Source organism: Ascaphus truei, chromosome 4 (assembly GCF_040206685.1).
Source record: "Ascaphus truei isolate aAscTru1 chromosome 4, aAscTru1.hap1, whole genome shotgun sequence".
Taxonomy (NCBI): Eukaryota; Metazoa; Chordata; class Amphibia; order Anura; family Ascaphidae; genus Ascaphus; species Ascaphus truei.
The window spans coordinates 273,324,411-273,344,172 of NC_134486.1; the positions used below are offsets into that span (position 1 = coordinate 273,324,411).

Genomic DNA, 19,762 nt, shown 5'->3' on the forward strand with positions numbered 1-19,762 from the left:
CATGATGCGAGACGTTAATTTGCAGAAAGCTGAATTCCCTTAAACCCCCTACTGCTAGGAGCTCACCAGGGGAAATAGGCCTTAGGAGACTGAAATGGAAGAAAGAAAATTGCTCCAGCTTTCTTTTCATTTTAAATAAGCCTTGTATGTGACATACTCAACACAAGGAATATCTACTAAGGTAAAGAGGAATAGAAATTAGAAGTCTGAGAGGTTTGTTTAGGTTACATTTCAGAGGGGAACTGGATTTAAAAAGTGTGCGTGGTATGTCCCTTCACGTTAGATGTATGAATGCATGTACAGTATACTGAAGATGATAGAATTGAAACCGTTATTTACATAATATATATGTACACATTTAAAATCAGTCACCTTGAAAACATTGCATGAGCATAGCTTCTGTGAAACAACTTGTGTAAGCTGGAATGTGTTATCTTCTTGAGATGCACGTCTATCAAACATACAGGAGTGAGCTGGTTCTGCTACAGGACATAGGCACACCGTAGGGAACAGCACACCGACACTGCTAGAGTACATTTATTTCAGTGAGTGCTTCTACATTCATCATTACTTTATATGTACTCTAAATATTGTAACCAGGATACAAATGAATACATCTGTATAGTCAACGATGCTTGGCAAATCTTTCAATGGAAACAAGGAAAATCAGTGGCTCCTCTTAAGGAAGTAGTTCAACACAGCGGGTAATTTTGTCTTATTTTTAAAATCAGTGCAATTATTTTCCTTAGAAAGATTCAAATCAACCGTCCTACTTATTAATATCCGGTGGGGAAAAAAAATATCTATCTATATATCTATAATACTGAGTTAAGTTATGGTGAGTAAAAAAAGTGACAAAAACCCTCCACAGGAAAGCAAATATGCAAATATAACTGTATGCTCATCTGCATGTCTTAGGCAGGTCTGCAACCCTGCCTTTCCCCATTATCACCCAGCATACAGCACTTCCACTGCAGCAAGGGATTCTGGGAAATGACATGCAAATGAGCACACAGTGTCACTTTTTGCCTCAATAACCATTTTTAACATGGTTCCCTATAGGCTTAAGCTTGCTGCATGGTCACAGCTTTGAGCACAGCCAGGGTTAAGGTGCATACCCAGAAAACCACCCACAGACAGCTGTTTCGACCTTGATGGGTCTCATCAGTGTGGGGTTGATTTTACTGGGAATGCAAGAGAGGCTATGGGATAGGCTAAACCATAATACTGAGTTAAGTTATGGTGAGTAAAAAAAGTGACAAAAACCCTCCACAGGAAAGCAAATATGCAAATATAACTGTATGCTCATTTGCATGTCTTAGGCAGGTCTGCAACCCCGCCTTTCCCCATTATCACCCAGCATACAGCACTTCCACTGCAGCAAGGGATTCTGGGAAATGTATATATATCTTTGTTGGGAGTTAACTTTTGGCTCAAGCATTTACTTCTGTTTATCTGTGTTTTGCTTGCAATACAATTACCATGGTTCCACTATTCGTCAAGAGTAAAACTAACAATGTCCTGTGTCTGCAGCCTACCTTCAGGTAGCACTAGAATAAAAAGCAGACCTGGATGTACATGAAATACCAGTTACTGTACAACCAATGAGATGGATATCTAAATAAGCCACAATACTAACCGCAGCTCATTAGAACAGATTTCAAGAAGGTTTCATGGATGAATTTCTATTGTGTTTAATGGACAACATCACTTCAAATGGTACAAAAAAAAAAAAAAACCTATTAAACCAAATCATCTATTTTGCTTTAAGGAAATGCAACATAACTGCAATACCTGCAATACCCACGATAAATTATTCAATCCCAAAACTAGAAAACATGTACAGTACATTAAAATTGGTTTGGTATTAAAAAAAAAACCTAAAAGCTGGGAAGTTCCTTTTAAGGACCAAAATGGGGCAATGTTTAATGGCTCAGGCAAAAAAAAAAAAGTCTAAATAGATATAAAATAAAAAAGCACAATATTAACACATTTATGTCACTGAACTTTTAACGAAATACAAATGCTTTTGAAGTATTAATGTATGTCTTTATTTATATAGCGCCATTAATGTTCATAGCGCTTCACAGCAGTAATACATGTGATAATCATATAAATAACAAATAATACAAATAACACTTAATGGGAAGAAGTGCTTCGGACATAAAAGTAACATTTAGGAAAAGGAGTCCCTGCTCCGGTGAGCTTACAATCTAATTGTTAAGTAGGAAGAACGTACACAGACAGTAGGAGGGTGTTCTGGTAAGTGTATCCGCAAGGGGCCAAGGTTTATGTATGAGGTGTAAAGTATCAGGCACAGAGTTACTCATATGCTTCGTTAAGGGAGGTGTGTTTTAAGATGGGTCTTAAAGGTGGATAGAGAGGATGCTAGTCGGATCGAGTTTACACAACCTTTAGCCAATTATTTTGTTCGTAAAATGACAGAGCATGATGCCATCCGTGTTCAAATCAGTGGATCCAAACAAGTATGCTGTGTCAACAGTGACTAAATATTTCTAAGAAAGCCAGTTACACTGATAAGTTGTTTATTTGTTGGCTTGCTACATGAAACTACCCCATTAAACATGTCCTATATTGTAAATGTGATTAGAAATGCCCAACTCATCTGAAAACGCTATAGTATTCTGACCTAATTTAGGTGTGATCACTTCATTATCTACCAACAAAGACAATGGCCCTTATTTACTAAGCAGTGCTATTCCATAAGAAGGTAGAAGACACTTTACGGCTCTTTCACCAAAATGGGCTGTCGAGTATTGCGGCACCAGAATTTTTTATTTATTTTTTGTTTTTTTTTACAATACCATCGCTTCGTAGAAATATGTATTGATTTTAATCACAAGACAAATACCACACAAGGTGCCATAAGCATGAAACTCAAATGATTGCTATTCACAAATATGGTTATAAAGTAGTAGTGGGCATTAACATATATCTATGTATCTTTAAGAGTTTCAAATGTTACATTATAGTGGTTATCTAGCTTCTCATTCCATATTTTAAAAAAGCCTCTTTCTGAAGTAATTTACTTAAGATGCTTTCAACACTTAATCTTTTTGCTAACAGAGGGGCTAGGAACGAGCGAGAAGCAGACTTCAGTCAGGCTTTGACCATTTTTAGAACACACAACGCCCACTTTTTCTGATGAAAAGAAATCTGGAAATGTTTCAAATTTGTTACAAGTAAATATTGACGTGAAGCATTGTGGGAGCAGATTGGGCCTTTGTTTGGAGATAGTGAGATCAAAGACTTAATTTGGGTGACTGAAGCAGGTTTTGAGTATCCGTGGAAGCCATGCACAGGTTGCTTGACTTTGCCGTATCACGTCCAGTGAAATTGACCCTCTTAAAGCTGCAGTTCAGTCTTTTTTTTTTTTTACATTTATTTTTTTACTTCAATAGTTTCATGTGTGCAATCTCTAATTACCAAAAGAACTGTATAGCTGCAGGTCAATTCGTTCTCCATGTATTGATAGGTCGAAATTTGGTGACATATTAAAAGCTGGGATTTGTTTATAATCTGCTTGACTGGCAGTGGAAGCTCGTGAATATTCATGAGCACTCCTGCACTGACAAGTGCTAGAGGGAGGGCAGGGCTGACAGAGGGGTGTGCCAGGGCTTGTGACAGGACATGAAGGGGCAGTGCCTTAGCAAATGGCTGTTAAAATAGAATACAAGAAAATTGGTCTTTCAAAGTTGTTTTTTTAAAAACAGAAAATGCTAAAAGTATTTTTTCTTACTACAGAACTGATTTATTAAAAAAAACACACATGCAGGATATTGACTGAACTGCAGCTTTAATGTAGAACTGAATGCAAGGTTCTCTTCCTTTAACGCTCTGTGCTCTTCTATCTTCTTACATCAAAGCTCTAATCCCTGCCCATACCACTGCTCATCTTTATACAATCATAAACTGGTCTTACATGCTTGAAGCACCTTATTTCTGGAAGGCTTTTTCTCATCGCTGTTGGCTGGACTACCACTTCAAAGCATAAATGCATTGGGGTTTTTTTTTCTAGATGTCGGCTTGATGAGAGCCATCCGCATGCACATGGATGCAAAACTCTTGCTACAGTAAAACTACCCAGTGACTGATTCTTCGAACATACAAAAGACCCAGATTCATTAAGTGCAGGACATGCGTTGGGGTTACTTTCTTAGAAAGGGGGGGGGGGGGAGAAAGGGGAGCTGCTGCTTTAACATTATTAACCAAGCTAATTTACATGCAGAATGAACGCCAACAAAAATTAATTACAACAGTGATTTTCAACCCTAGGGTTCCGCAAGAGGTTACTCCAGAGACTACATTTGGCAACGGCTGATACAGTAGTATAAATTACATACAATATTTAGCTTCTAGTTTATTTAGCAAATATAAGGCAGTACCACAGCAAACGTATTTTTTACATAAATAGGATTCATGAGTTGGGGGGTTCAGTGTAATTTTGTTGTTATTATTATTATTATTATTATTATTATTAAAGGGTTGCACAGAATCACCATACATTCCTGAAGGGTTCCCACAGGTCTTCATATTGAAAACCACTGTATCAAAATCTAGTTAAAATTATACATTCCTTACCAGGGTCCATGTGCTCTAATATTACCAATTTCTCTTCATATATACACTGTACTGTTTTAGTGTGGTATGTTATTTTTAATCTGGTGTATATTTGAATTTCCAGATAACTTGTAGTGATTTTAAGTAATGATTATACAGAATAAAATGTTGTGTTTTGTGACAAAGACAATGGCTTTTGATTATTTCATCGTTTTGCAAATTCGAGTTCTCTTTACAAAGGATTTAAAATTTTGACTAAGATTTTCTTACAGAAAAGACTTATACAGTACGTTTTTGAAGTGCTAAAAGTATTGAGACACACTATGTACTAAATATCTGCAATTGCAATTATTCATAAACACTAATAAATATCAGACATCAATATTGTGTGTTTGAATTCTCCACTAATAGTATTATAAAATTGTTAAGTCATATCCTACATGCAAAGTGACTGCCATGTTAATAGTCAGTCACTTGTAGATAATTATAAAATGTTTAATTACGCACCAATGTGTAATATTACATTGTTCTAAGAGGTTCCTTCTGTGCTGCTCCTTGGGGTGCTATTCCCACACTGGCATTTACAAAAAGTGGCAAAAAAAAGTGTAGCAAACAAAGAGCTTTATGTATATTTTTAATTAGAAACGTTATAGATCCCTGACAAAGTGCCGCCATTCCTTGCATGAAAACGTGTTGGATACTGGACATCTCAGCCCGAGCAGAGTAGAGAAAAGAGCACCAAAAACTGAGAAAGTGGGGTTGGAGCAGTAAAGAAGCAGTGGACATTACAGACTGAAGAGGCTAAGACACCACCCATGGAGACTCCCTAACTCCACACACGCTCACTCTGCATACTACCTTATGGACTTGAGGCAAAGCTGAAACATTGTGAGTGCATCCGATTACTTTGTTTCTGCCACTTCTCATTCAAAATATACTACACTATGAGACACTTTGTTTGCGCTTCTTTCTTTTAGCCAGAAAAGAGTCCGCCACAGAAATAGTATTGTGCACAACTCTGGAACACTCACAGGTCACTTGTTCACGGTTTGACATAACACAGTATGAAGAAAGATATTTAGGAGATTGTGAAAGCTATTACCTTATGTAATACAAAAAGAAGCTGGTGCTTCCTAGCAGAAACGTGATTGTGATAGCATCTTTAATGACCTGGGCAATTAAAAATTCTCATATGGATTTTGGAAAATGTACAATTTATGTACATACAAGAACCATGCATTTTACAGTACATACAATATGTAGCCAACAAAGCTAAAAACACAAATACTTGTTAAATAACAAATCATTATGTCTCAGTGTTAACCATAGCACTGTTCAGTGAAGCTCAGATAAAAAGAGAAGATTGTTGCTCATCGTAATTTTCTTTCCCCATTAGTCCATACATGCAGTATGCAAAGAAGTAAACTCCACCCTCCCACTGAGATAGAGCCAACGAAATTCACATATAAGGTGTCCTTCATATCTAGCTACAGCCCCTTCTGCAGGTAGTCTTTTATTCCCAGTCTTTCATAGAGGATAGCATTTTTTAATTTGGGGTTTACTGACTGCTTGCAGTCGAATCCAGAGATCTCTAGCCTGTCTCTTCTAAAAGCACCTGTGGACTGTACAGATGGTGGTCGCAGGTCAGGGGATCCCTTACTGCAACCGAGCTATACCACAAGATCGCCAGCTATGTCAGGCTCCAGGAAGTGCTTGGACCTGTTCGACATATTCAGTAAGTACTTAACTTTTTTTTATGGGCTCGTGAAAGTGGAGCTTCAGCATGCGTACGGCTGGTCATCACCCATATGGGCTCTGTGCCGGCAAATATTGGCCTCGATTATGGCGGTTTGTATCAATTTTATCCGTGTGAATCACGCGTGGACACAGTAGGCAGACCCTGATGTCACACACAATATGCTCCAAGGGCGTCATACAGCATGTGCAGTACGTGGCACGAGTGAAATAAATTACGTCACATGCGAGTCACCTTGTGGATGTATAGGACACGACATCACAAGCGGGTATTTACACACCCCACCGGAGGGTATTTATTCAGAAAGGGATCACAAACAAACTTTTCTCCCTTCAGAAACTGTCTTGGCTGTCAGCCTGTGAACTGTGGAGTCACCCTACTCTATAGGACTGCTGGTGAAAGTCATTGGTAAGCCCTTGTGTTTAGTTAGGTCAATTAAAAAGAGCATGGCCTACGATGTTTGTTTAGTACTACAGGTAATCGGAGGGTCCTTTATTGAGATATTGAGAGATAGATATAAATATTTTTCAGTGATAGAAAATGCCCAGGCGCCAGTCTGTGTGCGTTACAGATACACACTGACTCACAGACAGAGGGGAGGCTGCTGGAACGCCATCCCCTCCCTTCATATGCCTAAAAATTCTGTCTGGCTCTGAAGTATACTTTTGTCCACTCATTATTTAATCTCAACTCAAAGAAGTATTCAGGGATATATGCTGGGTAATACCAGAGACAGGAAAAAGAATAAATGGATCTGAAACAAAAAAGAACAAAAAGTGACCAATGGTGAAGGAATTAAAAGGGCAGTGGGCTTGAAATACCACAAGAAGAAATGGCCATATTTGGACAAAGATGGTACTCGACTGGATTCCAAGGGAAATGAAAAGACCAAGACAGCGACAAAAATATGGGGGGATGAAACCAGAAATTTGAGTATCGTGGTGAAGAGAGGCTTGCAACAGCAGTACCTGCAAGATCATTGGGATGGCCTTCATCCCACATTGGATCAACAAGTGCCCAAGATGATACAGTATTAAATAAAAAAATAAAAAAACTCCAATCTTGGTATAAATATAACCCATTTAATAGATTATTGCTATTGTTTTTTTTTTAAACCCCGATTGTGTGTTGACATGAGAACCTGGGTTGTTTATTCTAACTCGATCCTCGCCACCGAGGTGTACAGCGATGGTTTCCATCAAAAGAACCTTAAATCTCTGGTTAAGTCTCTGAAGTCGAGTAAGGTAACAAAGTGGGAGGGTCTTAGCCAAGTTAACTTTCGTTTTGATCTACTTTTTCAGGAATAAAACCGTTAAATTAAAAAAATAAATAGATAAAAAGAGGAAGTGAGACACCCAATTCTATAGTACAGTATGGTGAAGAAATCTTCAAAAACAAACAAAAAACATGCAAGGGGGACTTGCTGGTTTAATATTGTTCTAGTTTTCAAAAGCACTTGAACCTGACATTTCGGACTTCTTATTTTCAAACACTTGAGGATAACGATTCTAAACAGATAACAATGGTTTAGCCTACCTGAGTCTGGCTATAGCAGTTTGGAGGAAATGAAGCACTGCACTGAGCTCTGACTCCCGACAGGCCGGCATCATCATGCTGAAGCCATCATTTAGCAGCTTTTCCTCAGAGAGCTGCAGGTTGCAACTGGTCTCAAACACTTCCTGGACACCATCGACATAGGTGGAAAGCAGCGTCCAGAGCGTGTGCTTCTGGCCATAGTCCCCCTTGCACACCAAGAACTCCTTGGCCGTATTCCGGAAACCATTGGCCAGCTTTTCTGCCAGGGCGCTTATGTCCATGTTCTTCTCCACATACACCAGGAGGAACGCAAAATTGCCTCGCCAAACAAGAGCCTGCTGGGCAGTACTGATATGGTTTGGGACTAGAAAATGTAATAGATCCGACACCCGGCTGGCAACATCTTCAGTCTCTGCCACAGTGGCCAGTAACAGGAACAGACTGAAAAAGTTCTGCAACCCAACCTCTGTGAGCTCCTGCATCTTCTTCTGGTGGAACTTTGAATAGATTCTGCGGGAGAACAATTGACTACATCAAAACGAATCCTCATTTCAATTAAAAATTTAGAATAAATATCCCGACTTTCATTCTCTAGCTTTCTACAATAAAAAAAAAACACACACACACACACACACACACACACACACACACACACACACACACACACACACACACACACACACACACACAGATTGCCTCACAAAAAAAAAAAAAAAAATCTTAATTAAAAGGTTTGCTGGACAGCAAAAACAGTGTTAATTAGGAACACAGGGCCCAGAGTATTTGTAAACATATATGCCGAGTAAATTCAACTTTTTTTAATAATAAAAAACCTACGAATCGCAAAATATTGGACAAAAGAAGAAAAAAAAATTGTTCATTTTACGTGGATTACATTTATTAGAATATAATTGTGTCCATCCAAGTTACCCTGACTCTGCAAGATGGGTTTTCTAGAAACATGGGAAGTTCCTCGGGGTAGCTTAAGAATTCAGCTTAAATATTTCTGAAGTAAACACTTTTGGCTATTCCGAGAAATTAGTACCATTTATAGCCATTTTAGCATGAGAGGCTTGCTCCTGAATGGTTTAAGAATATATATCTATCTATCTTGCATTATTGAGATCACTTTATTGGCTATGTAATGGCCTAATTAGCATATTCTCTACATGTGGGGTAGGGCAGGGGTGCGCAAACTGGGGGGGCGCGACAGATTTTAGGGGGGCGCGGTGGTTAGAGGCCTTACGCTATTCAGCACGAGGCCTCTGTAAATTCACTTACCAGGCTTTGGTCCACACGTCTCCATGGCGTCAAGCGTCAAATGACGCCGCGGGTCACGTGATGCGACGTCAGATGACCCCGCATTCAAGGTAAGGGGGGGTACGACCATGGGGCAGAGCAGGCAGGGGGGGCACAGCTGAGGAAGTTTATGCACTCCTGGGGTAGAGTATTTAAGGGGTTGTTTCACTGCTGTAGAGATGTTCTTGAGAAAGGCTCCATAGTGTGCCGAAACTGAATACATTTAGATTTTTTCATTAAGGAGTGCCTGCCTTTTGTACTATGTTTAATACCTAATGTATTCAGGTGGATTGTCCCAAGTTTTGCCACATTTTGAACCTTTTAGTGAGTGCCCTGTTTACACACTTTTTTGTTGCTGAAGTTCCCTTATTTATAATCCATCCTATGGTTATCTCTTCCTGGCACACAAGACTAAACAATTCAGAGTATCAGGCTGATCTGTGTGTCATACATCGATATGAGAGAAAGGAGACATACAGACGGTTTAAATGAACCAACAAACACTACAAAGAACAGAGTTATTGAGCAGAGCTATCGAAAGCTCGGTATGTGGTAATAAACCAATGACTAGGGAGGGTATTAAACATACAGACCTTCCTTTGATTTGTTTCCAAGGATGTGCCCCACTGCTTTCTTTGGCTTTTTTCATCAAGTGTGCCATGATACGCAGGAAAATGAGGTAGCTGTTATCAGACTTGTACAGGTCATGACTCTGGTTATCAGCACAGCAGTTCTTCACAACCTCCAGCATGGAATAAGGGGTTTTACTAACGCTAGCCAGTGACTTTACCCCAAGCCAGGGGATGTTAAAAGTACCGTTCTAAAAAACAGAGGAAATAGTAAAATCCAGAATAATGACTCAGTTTTCTGTATGATGCCACAAGAAAAAAAGAAACCAACATTATTTCAAATCAGCTATAAGCTTAACTAATCGCCTGGTGCAGATACATTTTTTTTTTTTTTTACAGTAGGTGCGTGTGCATGGGGATTTTGCACTAGTGCTTTGAATTGTTGGTGCACGATGCGGAACATAGCAAGATGAACACACTGCTCCGTGCGGGAGACCAATCCATACGCTTTGACAGAGAGCACATTACCAACAGTAATGAGAGCCAAATATTAAATTAGGTAGCAAGATTTTGTCTTGGAGTTTGAGATGTCTATTTTAAGAGAGTTTTTTTGTGGTCTTTTAAACTTGCATGTAACAAAATCTAGTACAAGTATTGTCTTTGCTTGCTAAAGTCCGAGGAAAAAATAAAAACCCCCATATCACCAAAGAACAACTTCATGACTATGGCCGTGTGCATAGTGCCTGTGACACGTGACGTCACCCGTCGCCGCTAGCGAAAGTTGTATTTCGCTTTGAGGCGGCGTCGCGGGTGACCAGGGCATTGATTAGTTCAGGGGCTGTCACATGAGGCGACAGCCCCAGAAAAATCAAATATTCCCGGCTTCAAAAAAATTGTGTCGTCACATCGCCGTCACGCTTACTATAAGCGCATGCAGCGGCGGCAATGCATTTGTTTTCGGGCGACGTGGCGTCGCCGGCACTATAAGCGCGGCCTAAGGGCCCTACGCTCATCAATATGGCCCGAAACTGAGAGGCCCTACAGTATATACAGGTAGGTCTATAATGTAACAGTATATAACTGTTGTTTATTAGAGATTTGTGCAAGCAATGGGCACTTTAGTGACTGGTTATGGTTAAAATTGTATGGAATTTAAAAAAAATAAAAAATAAAACAGAATAGAGTGCAAATATCTTAGAAATGAGTTACAGAGGATAAAATGCATTCAGTTAATAGACAAGTCTGTTATGAACTAGCATGGTCTGAAAGAAAGGTCATTTGAATTTGCTTTAGGGTTTCTGATTAGATCAAAATTGATTTTTAAATATCCTTGGACTTCAAATGGTTATAACACAAAACTGGAATAAAAAAATTCAAGCGTAATATCAATACAGTACCTTTTCTTTGCACGCAAAAACAATGCATCAGGAGTATTTTACTTGAGTGATCTTTGTAGGGTGGCTGATGCACTTAAATAAAGCCTTTGCTATGACCCCAACAACCAATATTTCATAGCAGCTGCTTTCTTGTGCCATGTGTGAAAAAAATAAAATAAAAATAACTGGGATGCTTCAGCTGAAATCTGATGGCAAGGTGCACATTTACCAAAAAGGTCCAATGATGATGGTATTTCAGGTGAATCTATTCTGGAAAGCCCAACTCCACAACTAAGTTCTGAAAGTGTGCCCTGATATCATGCAGAAAGTAGGGTCGATGGTTAAATCAATCATCTATCATGGATCTATAAAAAGACACAGTCCACCATGTCAAAATATATTTTTTGTTTCTACCATTCAGTTCAGTGATCTGGTTTCAGAGTTTAGGATGGATAGGATATTTATTTATTTTACAAAGTGTTTTTCCATTGAGAGTTACCTCTCGTTTTCAAGTATGTCCTGGGCATAGAGTTATGATGACAAATAAAACATGGTTACAAATACATAGTTACATACAGTTGTGTGAAAAAGAACGTACACCATCTTTGAATTCTATGGCTTTACATATCAGGACATAATAACAATCATCTGTTCCTAAGCAGGTCTTAAAATTAGGTAAATACAACCTCAGATGAACAACACCACATGACATATTACACCGTGTCATGATTTATTTAACAAAAATAAAGCCAAAATGGAAAAGCCGTGTGTGAAAAACTAAGTATACCTTATGATTCAAATAGCTTGTAGAACCACCTACAGCAATAACTTGAAGTAATCGTTTTCTGTATGACTTTCAGTCTCTCACATCGTTGCTTCAGTTCATTGAGGTTTGTGGGCATTTGTTTATGCACAGCTCTATTAAGGTTCAGCCACAGCATTTCAATCGGGTTGAGGTCTGGACTTTGACTGGGCCATTGCAACACCTTGATTCTTTTCTTATTCAGCCATTCTGTTGTAGATTTGCTGGTGTGCTTGGGATCATTGTCCTGTTGCATAACCCAATTTCGGCCAAGCTTTAGCTGTCGGACAGATGGCCTCACATTTGACTCTAGAATACATTGGTATACAGAGGAGTTCATAGTCGACTCAATGACTGCAAGGTTCCCAGGTCCTGTGGCTGCAAAAACAAGCCCAAAATCACCCCTCCACCACCATGCTTGACAGTTGGTATGAGGTGTTTGTGCCGATATGCTGTGTTTGGTTTTCGCCAAACGTGGCGCTATGCATTATGGCAAAACATCTCCACTTTGGCCTGGTCTGTCCAAAGGACATTGTTCCAGAAGTCTTGTGGTTTGTTCAGATGCAACTTTGCAAACCTAAGCCATGCTGCCATGTTCTTTTAAGAGAAAAGAGGCTTTCTCCTGGCAACCCTTCCAAACAAACCATACTTGTTCAGTCTTTTTCTAATTGTACTGTCATGAACTTTAACATTTAACATGCTAACTGAGGCCTGTAGAGTCTGAGATGTAACTCTTGGGTTTTTTGCAATTTCTCTGAGCATTGCACGGTTCGACCTAGGGGTGAACTTGCTGGGACGTCTACTCCTGGGAAGATTTGCAACGGTCTTGAATGTTTTCCACTTTTGAATAATCTTTCTCACTGTAGAATGATGGACTTTAAATTGTTTGGAAATGGCATTGTAACCATTCCCAGATTGATGGGAAGCAACAATTTCTTCTCTAAGATCATTGCTGATGTCTTTCCTCCTTGGCATTGTGTTAACACACACCTGAATGCTCCTGACCAGCAAACTGCTAAAACTTAGGCTTTTATAGAGATGGTCACTGTCATGATAATGTCATGAGATATTGGGTATTTTTAATCCCTCTGATGCTTGAGGGGTTAATGAGCTACATTTTTAAGAAAAATACAAAATGCTGAGTCTGAAACAGGTCAGAACTGTTTCTTTGAACTGCTCTGAATTTCAAAGGGATTTACTTGGGGAGGGGTGTCCGTGTGGATGGCCCACTCAAGGTGTCAATTGAATTAATCAAGGTCTACAGACAGGGTTGGGGGAGAACAGCTTCAAGGTATTTTGTAGAAGGGGTGGGCTCATGAAGGGGCCCTAAAAAAGAATTGTACTTAAGTCTGGGGGAGGTTGTTACAAGTCAGATCTGTCCAGGGGCATGCTTGAAAAGCATAGCAGACCTCATCTTCTGAACCAGGGCCTCTCTGGGAAAATCCATAGCATGTGGTAATGTACTGTATAGGATTTTCTGTTTTACCCCTTTTATTTTAAGAAGCTGCTCTGCCTTATATTGTAATTGTATGTTTATTTTGTAATACCTTTTCTGTAATTCAAGCACTGTATTTTTATATATATTAAACCATTTAATAAGTAATGCTTTGGGCTCTGAATGAACTTTGTGCACGCTGGAGAGAATAACTTGCTAAATTCAGGCACATGTTACTACAACTGATTTTGTGTTAGAGTGCATAGTTTTTCCTATCATAAACAGGGACCTGAGGCCCTGGCGGATATTTTAGTCTAAGATCTTTTATCATATCTGCATAACCTCAGGTGGTGGCAGTGGATGGTTATGAGGTGCAATTGAGTAGGGGTTAATACTAACTCGCTGGTTCCTTGCAGAGGAGAAAGGAGGGTTGCTAGAGAAGCCTTTGTGTATTAATCCTTGTTGCATATCTAAAGTCACGTGCTCACTTGTGTGCTGTTCGTGGCGGTGGTACATTGGGACGGTTTGAGGAGAGATACAACCCATTTGAGGGACCCCTGAGTGGGTGAAAAGTGGGTACGCTTGCGAGTGTCGGTATTAACCCTTGTCCCGTATGCAGGTCACGCGCTAGCAGGGGGTCTTACGTGACAGTCACACTTACTGATGATCAATTAATCAAGGGCATCTGATTAGCAGCACCTGTCTGCTAGTTAGCATCTTAATTCCTATGGAAGCAGTAAGGGTGTACTTCGTTTTTCACACGTAGCTTCTCCATTGTGGCTTTATTTTTGTTAAATAAATCATGACACTGTAATATACAGTATCCTGTGTTGTTGTTCATCTGAGGTTGTATTTACCTAATTTTAAGACCTGCTAAGGAACAGGTGATTGTTATTATGTCCTGATATGTAAAACCATAGAATTCAAAGAGGGTATACTTTCTTTTTCACACAACTGTAAGTGAACAGGGTATACATTATATACAAGACATTGCATGCACAGTAAGAGATAATATATGTTATAGGCATATGTAACAGTTACAGACCAGATTAAAATGTGAGACACCTTTAGTTTTGAAAGAACTTAGACTGATGGTGGCTGTGAGTATCTCCGGTAGTTTTGGGGTGCACGGGAAGATATGGGATATCTGACAGACACATCTTGATGTACCCGAAAATTCAGCCGCAGGCTTACATTTCAAATCTTAAACTCTGGGTATGGACAAAACATTTTTATTCCCCTTTTCTATCATAAATCAAATAAAAGGACAACGCTGGATATTGCACACCTGGCCAGGTGTTTTTAAGGTTAAACGACGACTTATTAAAATGCTCACTTGCCCGTGCCTCTCACTATTCACAATATATATTTATATATATTACTGACCAGATTCTTGCTATAATATTCCCAGAGCGTGGTTACAGTTGGCAGGTTTGATTCCCAGATGTCACACAAGGACAAGCAGCACTGCAGATGCATCCGTAGCTGGTCCTCTAGGACTCCACTCTATGAAAACAGATAAATAAAAAAGGAATATATGGTTACTCGGCTATTTCCATAGTAAATATAAAAACCCATAGAAAAAGCAACATTAGAATAGAAAATCCTAAAATGACTGGAGATTGATTCTGAGAAAAACTCTATTTCCTATTTAGCTCCAGCAAAAGATGACCTACAAGTAACACACATCCTGTCTCTCAAGGTTCTTTATACATAGAGGTAGTCTGTAGTGTTTATAAATGAATAGCATTTATTAACTAGAAACAATTAGATTTGAAGCTGCAGTTCAAGCTGTCATTTAAAAAATAAGAAAATATATAAATAAAAAGTTTTTAGCTAAGTTGCCGATTGATCGGCTAAGATTCGCTGGGGGTTCACTAAATACATCTTGGGTTTTCTTCTGCTGCACGGACAGCCAAAGTTCTGTGAGGAAGATCATGTGACCCGGCAGGCACTAGACTCAATTGGTTCACTGCTAGATAGGGCAGGGCTCAAAAAGGTGGTGCTGTTACATACACCTATAATATAAACTGCATCTCTAACTGTGCATGCAATGTCTTGTATATAATGTATACCCTGTTCACTTATGTAACCATGTATTATTTGTCATTATAACTCTATGACCAGGACATACTTGAAAACGAGATGTAACTCTCAATGTATTACTCAATTTACTACTAAATAAATAAAGAGAAGGGGATGCGACTTTGTAAACGGTTGCAATAGGAACAAACATGCTTGTTACATTAGAATACATTAAAAAGTCTTTAAAATTGTTTTTTTTTTTTTTTTTAAATGCTACAAGTATTTTATCGTAGTACAAAACTGATTTATTTAAAAAAAAACACCTGCAGGATATTGCTTGAACTGCAGCTTTAACACAAGCATTCATTAAACGCAACATACACGTTATGTGTACACACACACGTAAATAAAATGCTGATTTATCATTCAGAGAAAACAGACAAAGAAAATATTTTGAAAGATGGGATATGGGATACTAAAAAGACAAATTAGTTATAAAGTATATATATTAAGTAGAAATAGCTGTATTTGTCCAGTTGCGATAGTGCAGAGTAAGGAGTACTCCAGCATTATGTGATACCTTTTTTTTATTTGGACTAACAAATGATATTATATATATATATATATATATATATATATATATATATATATATATATATATATATAGAAATCCTAAAATATATTTAACGTCTAAAAAGAAACACACTGTTCTCATATGTTACACGAGAGGTTATACTCCTAGATAACATGTACACACTGTACCTGCACATCAATGGATTTTTTTAGAAGTTCTTCTGCAAATCTCCAATTTGAATCAATGTGGATCTGTAAAACAAAATCACTCAGGCGTATGTGCATTTTTCACAAAATAAAAATGAATCAAAAAGTACTTTAAGGCTGATTGAATACTTTCTAATGAAGCCAGTGACAGTGATGAGCTGTGCAATTGTTTTTCAACCCGCCATATTGGACCACCATTTAAAGGTCTTCCATCAGACTTTTTCATAAATGGTCAGATAGTTTATAGGCACTACTTATAGTCAGCAATGATTGGCATCAAACAGCAAGTAACATGTCTAAATTGGTGTAACCTGGTAGCAATACTGTACACACAAAAAAAAAAAAAAAAAAAACCACCACATCTAACGATTAAAGAGGCAAACCAACCTGTTTTTTTCTTCTTCATTTTTTTAATACAGAATTGAAACAGGGGATCTCCAGAGCTGAACCCTATTCATTTCAGCTCAGGGGACCCCCTGCTTCCGGAGGTACTTGCCTCCGTAGGGGGTGGCGGAAGCCACTCCAGGATTCACTATATGACTGCTTTTCAAAGTTCCCAGGCCCTGCGGGCCAATAGGAAGCCATGACATCATCTGGCGTAGCTTCCTATTGGACCCTCCGTTGAGGAAGTTGATAACTGCGATGATACAGTTACCCCTTTTTGGAGGTTGTATCTCCGGAAGTAGAGGGTCCCCAGAGCCAAAATGAATGGGGCTCAGCTCCGGAGATCCCCTGCTTCCTACGTTTTACAAAAAAAAATAATGAGGGAAAATACAGCTTGGATTGCTCCTTTAAAACCAAAAATAGACAAATGATTGCCAATACCTGTGCTCACTGATTGAACTATTGCTTCTTTGTTGTCATATTGTAAATTACATCACTTATGTTATTCCCTATTTTCACCAACGAAGACTTGTGAAGTATTGTTTGACATTTCTCAATCAGGATTTTGGGCTTAATGCATTCATTACATCAAATGACGTATAGTCTTAGATAATGCTAAAGTTTGTAATACATGATTTAATGGTTCGTTTTCAATGCTTACATTTCTTAACTGTCAACTGTTCATTAGTATTTTTTCTCTCTCATAAGGAACATAAAAGGGTAAAACGTCTAACCTCCCAACACCAACATTTTCTCTGTTTTTATTATTAAATGATTGGTCACAGTTTCACACTTTAATTTGGGAGGGGGAGGGAGAGGAGGAGGGGAAGAGAACAAAAAACAAAAATATCGCCAACAATTGCAATCAGTTTAAACCTATTGAAAAACTTCAGAAAGTTAAAGAAGTTAAGGGATTAAATAAACCTTTAATTTCTCTTGCTGCAATAGAGCCTCATTAAACACAAATTCTATTCTTACAGAAGCCCAAAGTAGCACATGAAAAAAATATATTAATGTGTGAAAACCCCACCCTTTCTTCTCGAATCCCATTCCGATCAAACCGGTAAAGTAATGAGAGGTGTGAAGTCAGCCACCAGCTGAGTCCTAAGGGATCCTTACACTGCACCACACTGCAGAGGGGATGGCTTTCTGTACCACTGGATCCCTGAAGGAGACTGCTTAACAATTTATTCATCCAGTTCCAAAAACACTAGAAAAGAAAAATAAATATACACAAGTTCTGCTGATGGTATTGGCAAGTAACCGACAAACACCAATACATTTAAAGGCAGGTAGCACAGGTTATACTGGTTTAAGTTTATAACAGAGCAGAAGGAGGGTGACCATTCTTTGTGCGTTTGAAGATCACATTAAATATAAAATAGCTCCATCACTTCCCCTTACGAACGCCTCAGTCAGCTTACCTCACAGGAAGAGACTTTGCTTCTATGGTCAACGAGTTGGATAATTAAAATCCACATCTCTTTGATACAAAGACAAGGATAAAAGGAACTAGTCAGAGCTTCTGATGGCCGCACCTGCAGAGACGACGTTTAATTACATTATGGGGGGGAAAAAAGGGCAGTAGGTCTAAACACACAAGTTGTGTCTTGAGCACAGTTTAACATACCATCTTTGTCTAGAGTGAAAAATAATTTAAATGAAAAAAAATAAAAAATAATGATGAGCCCCCTTAGACATTTATGGAGAGGACTGCAAGGAACCTGCTAATTTGTCATGCATTAAATTCTTCTTGCTCAGCAGTGATCCCCATGGCTAAAAGTAGCGTTCCTCACGGCTGTTCTTCGAGTTTAAAATATTTTAGCATTGTCTCTTGTACTGTGCTGCCACGCGCAGAAAGCAAACAATTATTTCATTATAGCCCACATCTACCGTTTATACTGTACTCCTCCCGCTTTGCATTTGTTCAAATCCTCCTTTGCGGCACATAATGTTCCCATTGATTTCCTTTCTTGCCTATTTGGATTTATTGCCGGTGTTAGGGACGGGGGGATATATTACATTGAGGACTGCAGCAAGCCTGCTTGGTTTAAGGAGCAGAGGAAACATCCATAAAGGCAGATTCACTGTAGTTGCTCAAAACTCGCGATACCATTAGCTATTGCTACAATTCTGAATTTCATTCAATAATACAAGAAAAGGACACGGTATTCGGACATTTTATGAAATTTAAAAAACTATGTAGCCAGTTTTATTTCCTGGTGCTGCCCATGTAGTAAAAAGATCCTTGCTGCATTTACACCGAGGCTTTATTTGTGTGCAGTGAAGTTTCAGATCGCCACAAAACCCTACCGGCGCCATACCTTTGTATATCTACATGCAGCCAGGCCAATCAGATCACAGATTAGGTTCACACAGTGGTCGTCAAACAGGCTAACGTTGGTTAAGTTTTCTCCAATCAGATTTATAAACTGGTGAGCGTATACAATTTCACCTAAAAGGAAAAAATAAAAACATTTTAAGACAGATACACATACAAATACATGGAAAACATGTGAAGGAAAAGTTAAACAGACGAAATAGAGATCTTTATTACACCCTCAAACTATTTACATGTGAGAATGTATACCTTTGTTGTAGATCACACAATTGATTCACAGAGCACGGGGAGCGATGAGCGAATTTTTCGACAACATTCAAATTTGCTGCGATTGTGGCGTTTCTTTACAGCCTGGTTTTAAAAAGTGACATTCGCCTGCCCTCGTTCCAATGCGTCCGATACCACCGGCTACAATCACACATTCGATTTGTTTACAAATGTAATGACATCTGATATGCCCAGAAATTCCAGATCTGTTTTACTGTAGTCCCAAGGGCTATATATACTGTATGTATCCCCTCAATCACATTTTTAAACAATACGTGGACAAAAAGGAGAACACCTGAATTACATGCCAATAGAAGTCACTTAAATATACTTTGCATATTAGCAGATATCCCAGGTGTGCTCCTTTTTTCCACAGGCGACTCACTAGATGTTTAAAAAGGTGGATTTTGAGAGGATATAAATAGCACTTGGGACTCTAGTAAATTCGTCTCTCCCCCTCTCCAACTTCTGGGTGAATAGAATGTATAAAACATTCTAAAATCGTTTGCCTACACCTCTGCAGGCGGATACGTTATCAGATGATTCGCCCGATTTATTTACAGTCATACCCGACCTCAAATGTCGCTAGAAAATTTGTAAAACATTTGCGA

General features: G+C 38.8%; 1 protein-coding gene across 2 annotated transcripts in view; it reads right to left on the minus strand.

Annotated features, from left to right (window-relative positions):
• Positions 1–19,762, minus strand: part of MMS22L (MMS22 like, DNA repair protein) — a 92,122-nt gene that overhangs the window by 56,298 nt on the left and 16,062 nt on the right. For both annotated transcript variants that reach the window (XM_075597500.1, XM_075597501.1), the window contains 7 exons: positions 18,868–18,998; positions 17,968–18,081; positions 17,574–17,753; positions 16,142–16,204; positions 14,741–14,860; positions 9,766–9,992; positions 7,874–8,383 (listed from right to left, as the gene is read on the minus strand). In XM_075597500.1, the coding sequence (XP_075453615.1) occupies positions 7,874–8,383; positions 9,766–9,992; positions 14,741–14,860; positions 16,142–16,204; positions 17,574–17,753; positions 17,968–18,081; positions 18,868–18,998 (1,345 nt within the window). The remainder of the gene's footprint in view (positions 1–7,873; positions 8,384–9,765; positions 9,993–14,740; positions 14,861–16,141; positions 16,205–17,573; positions 17,754–17,967; positions 18,082–18,867; positions 18,999–19,762) is intronic.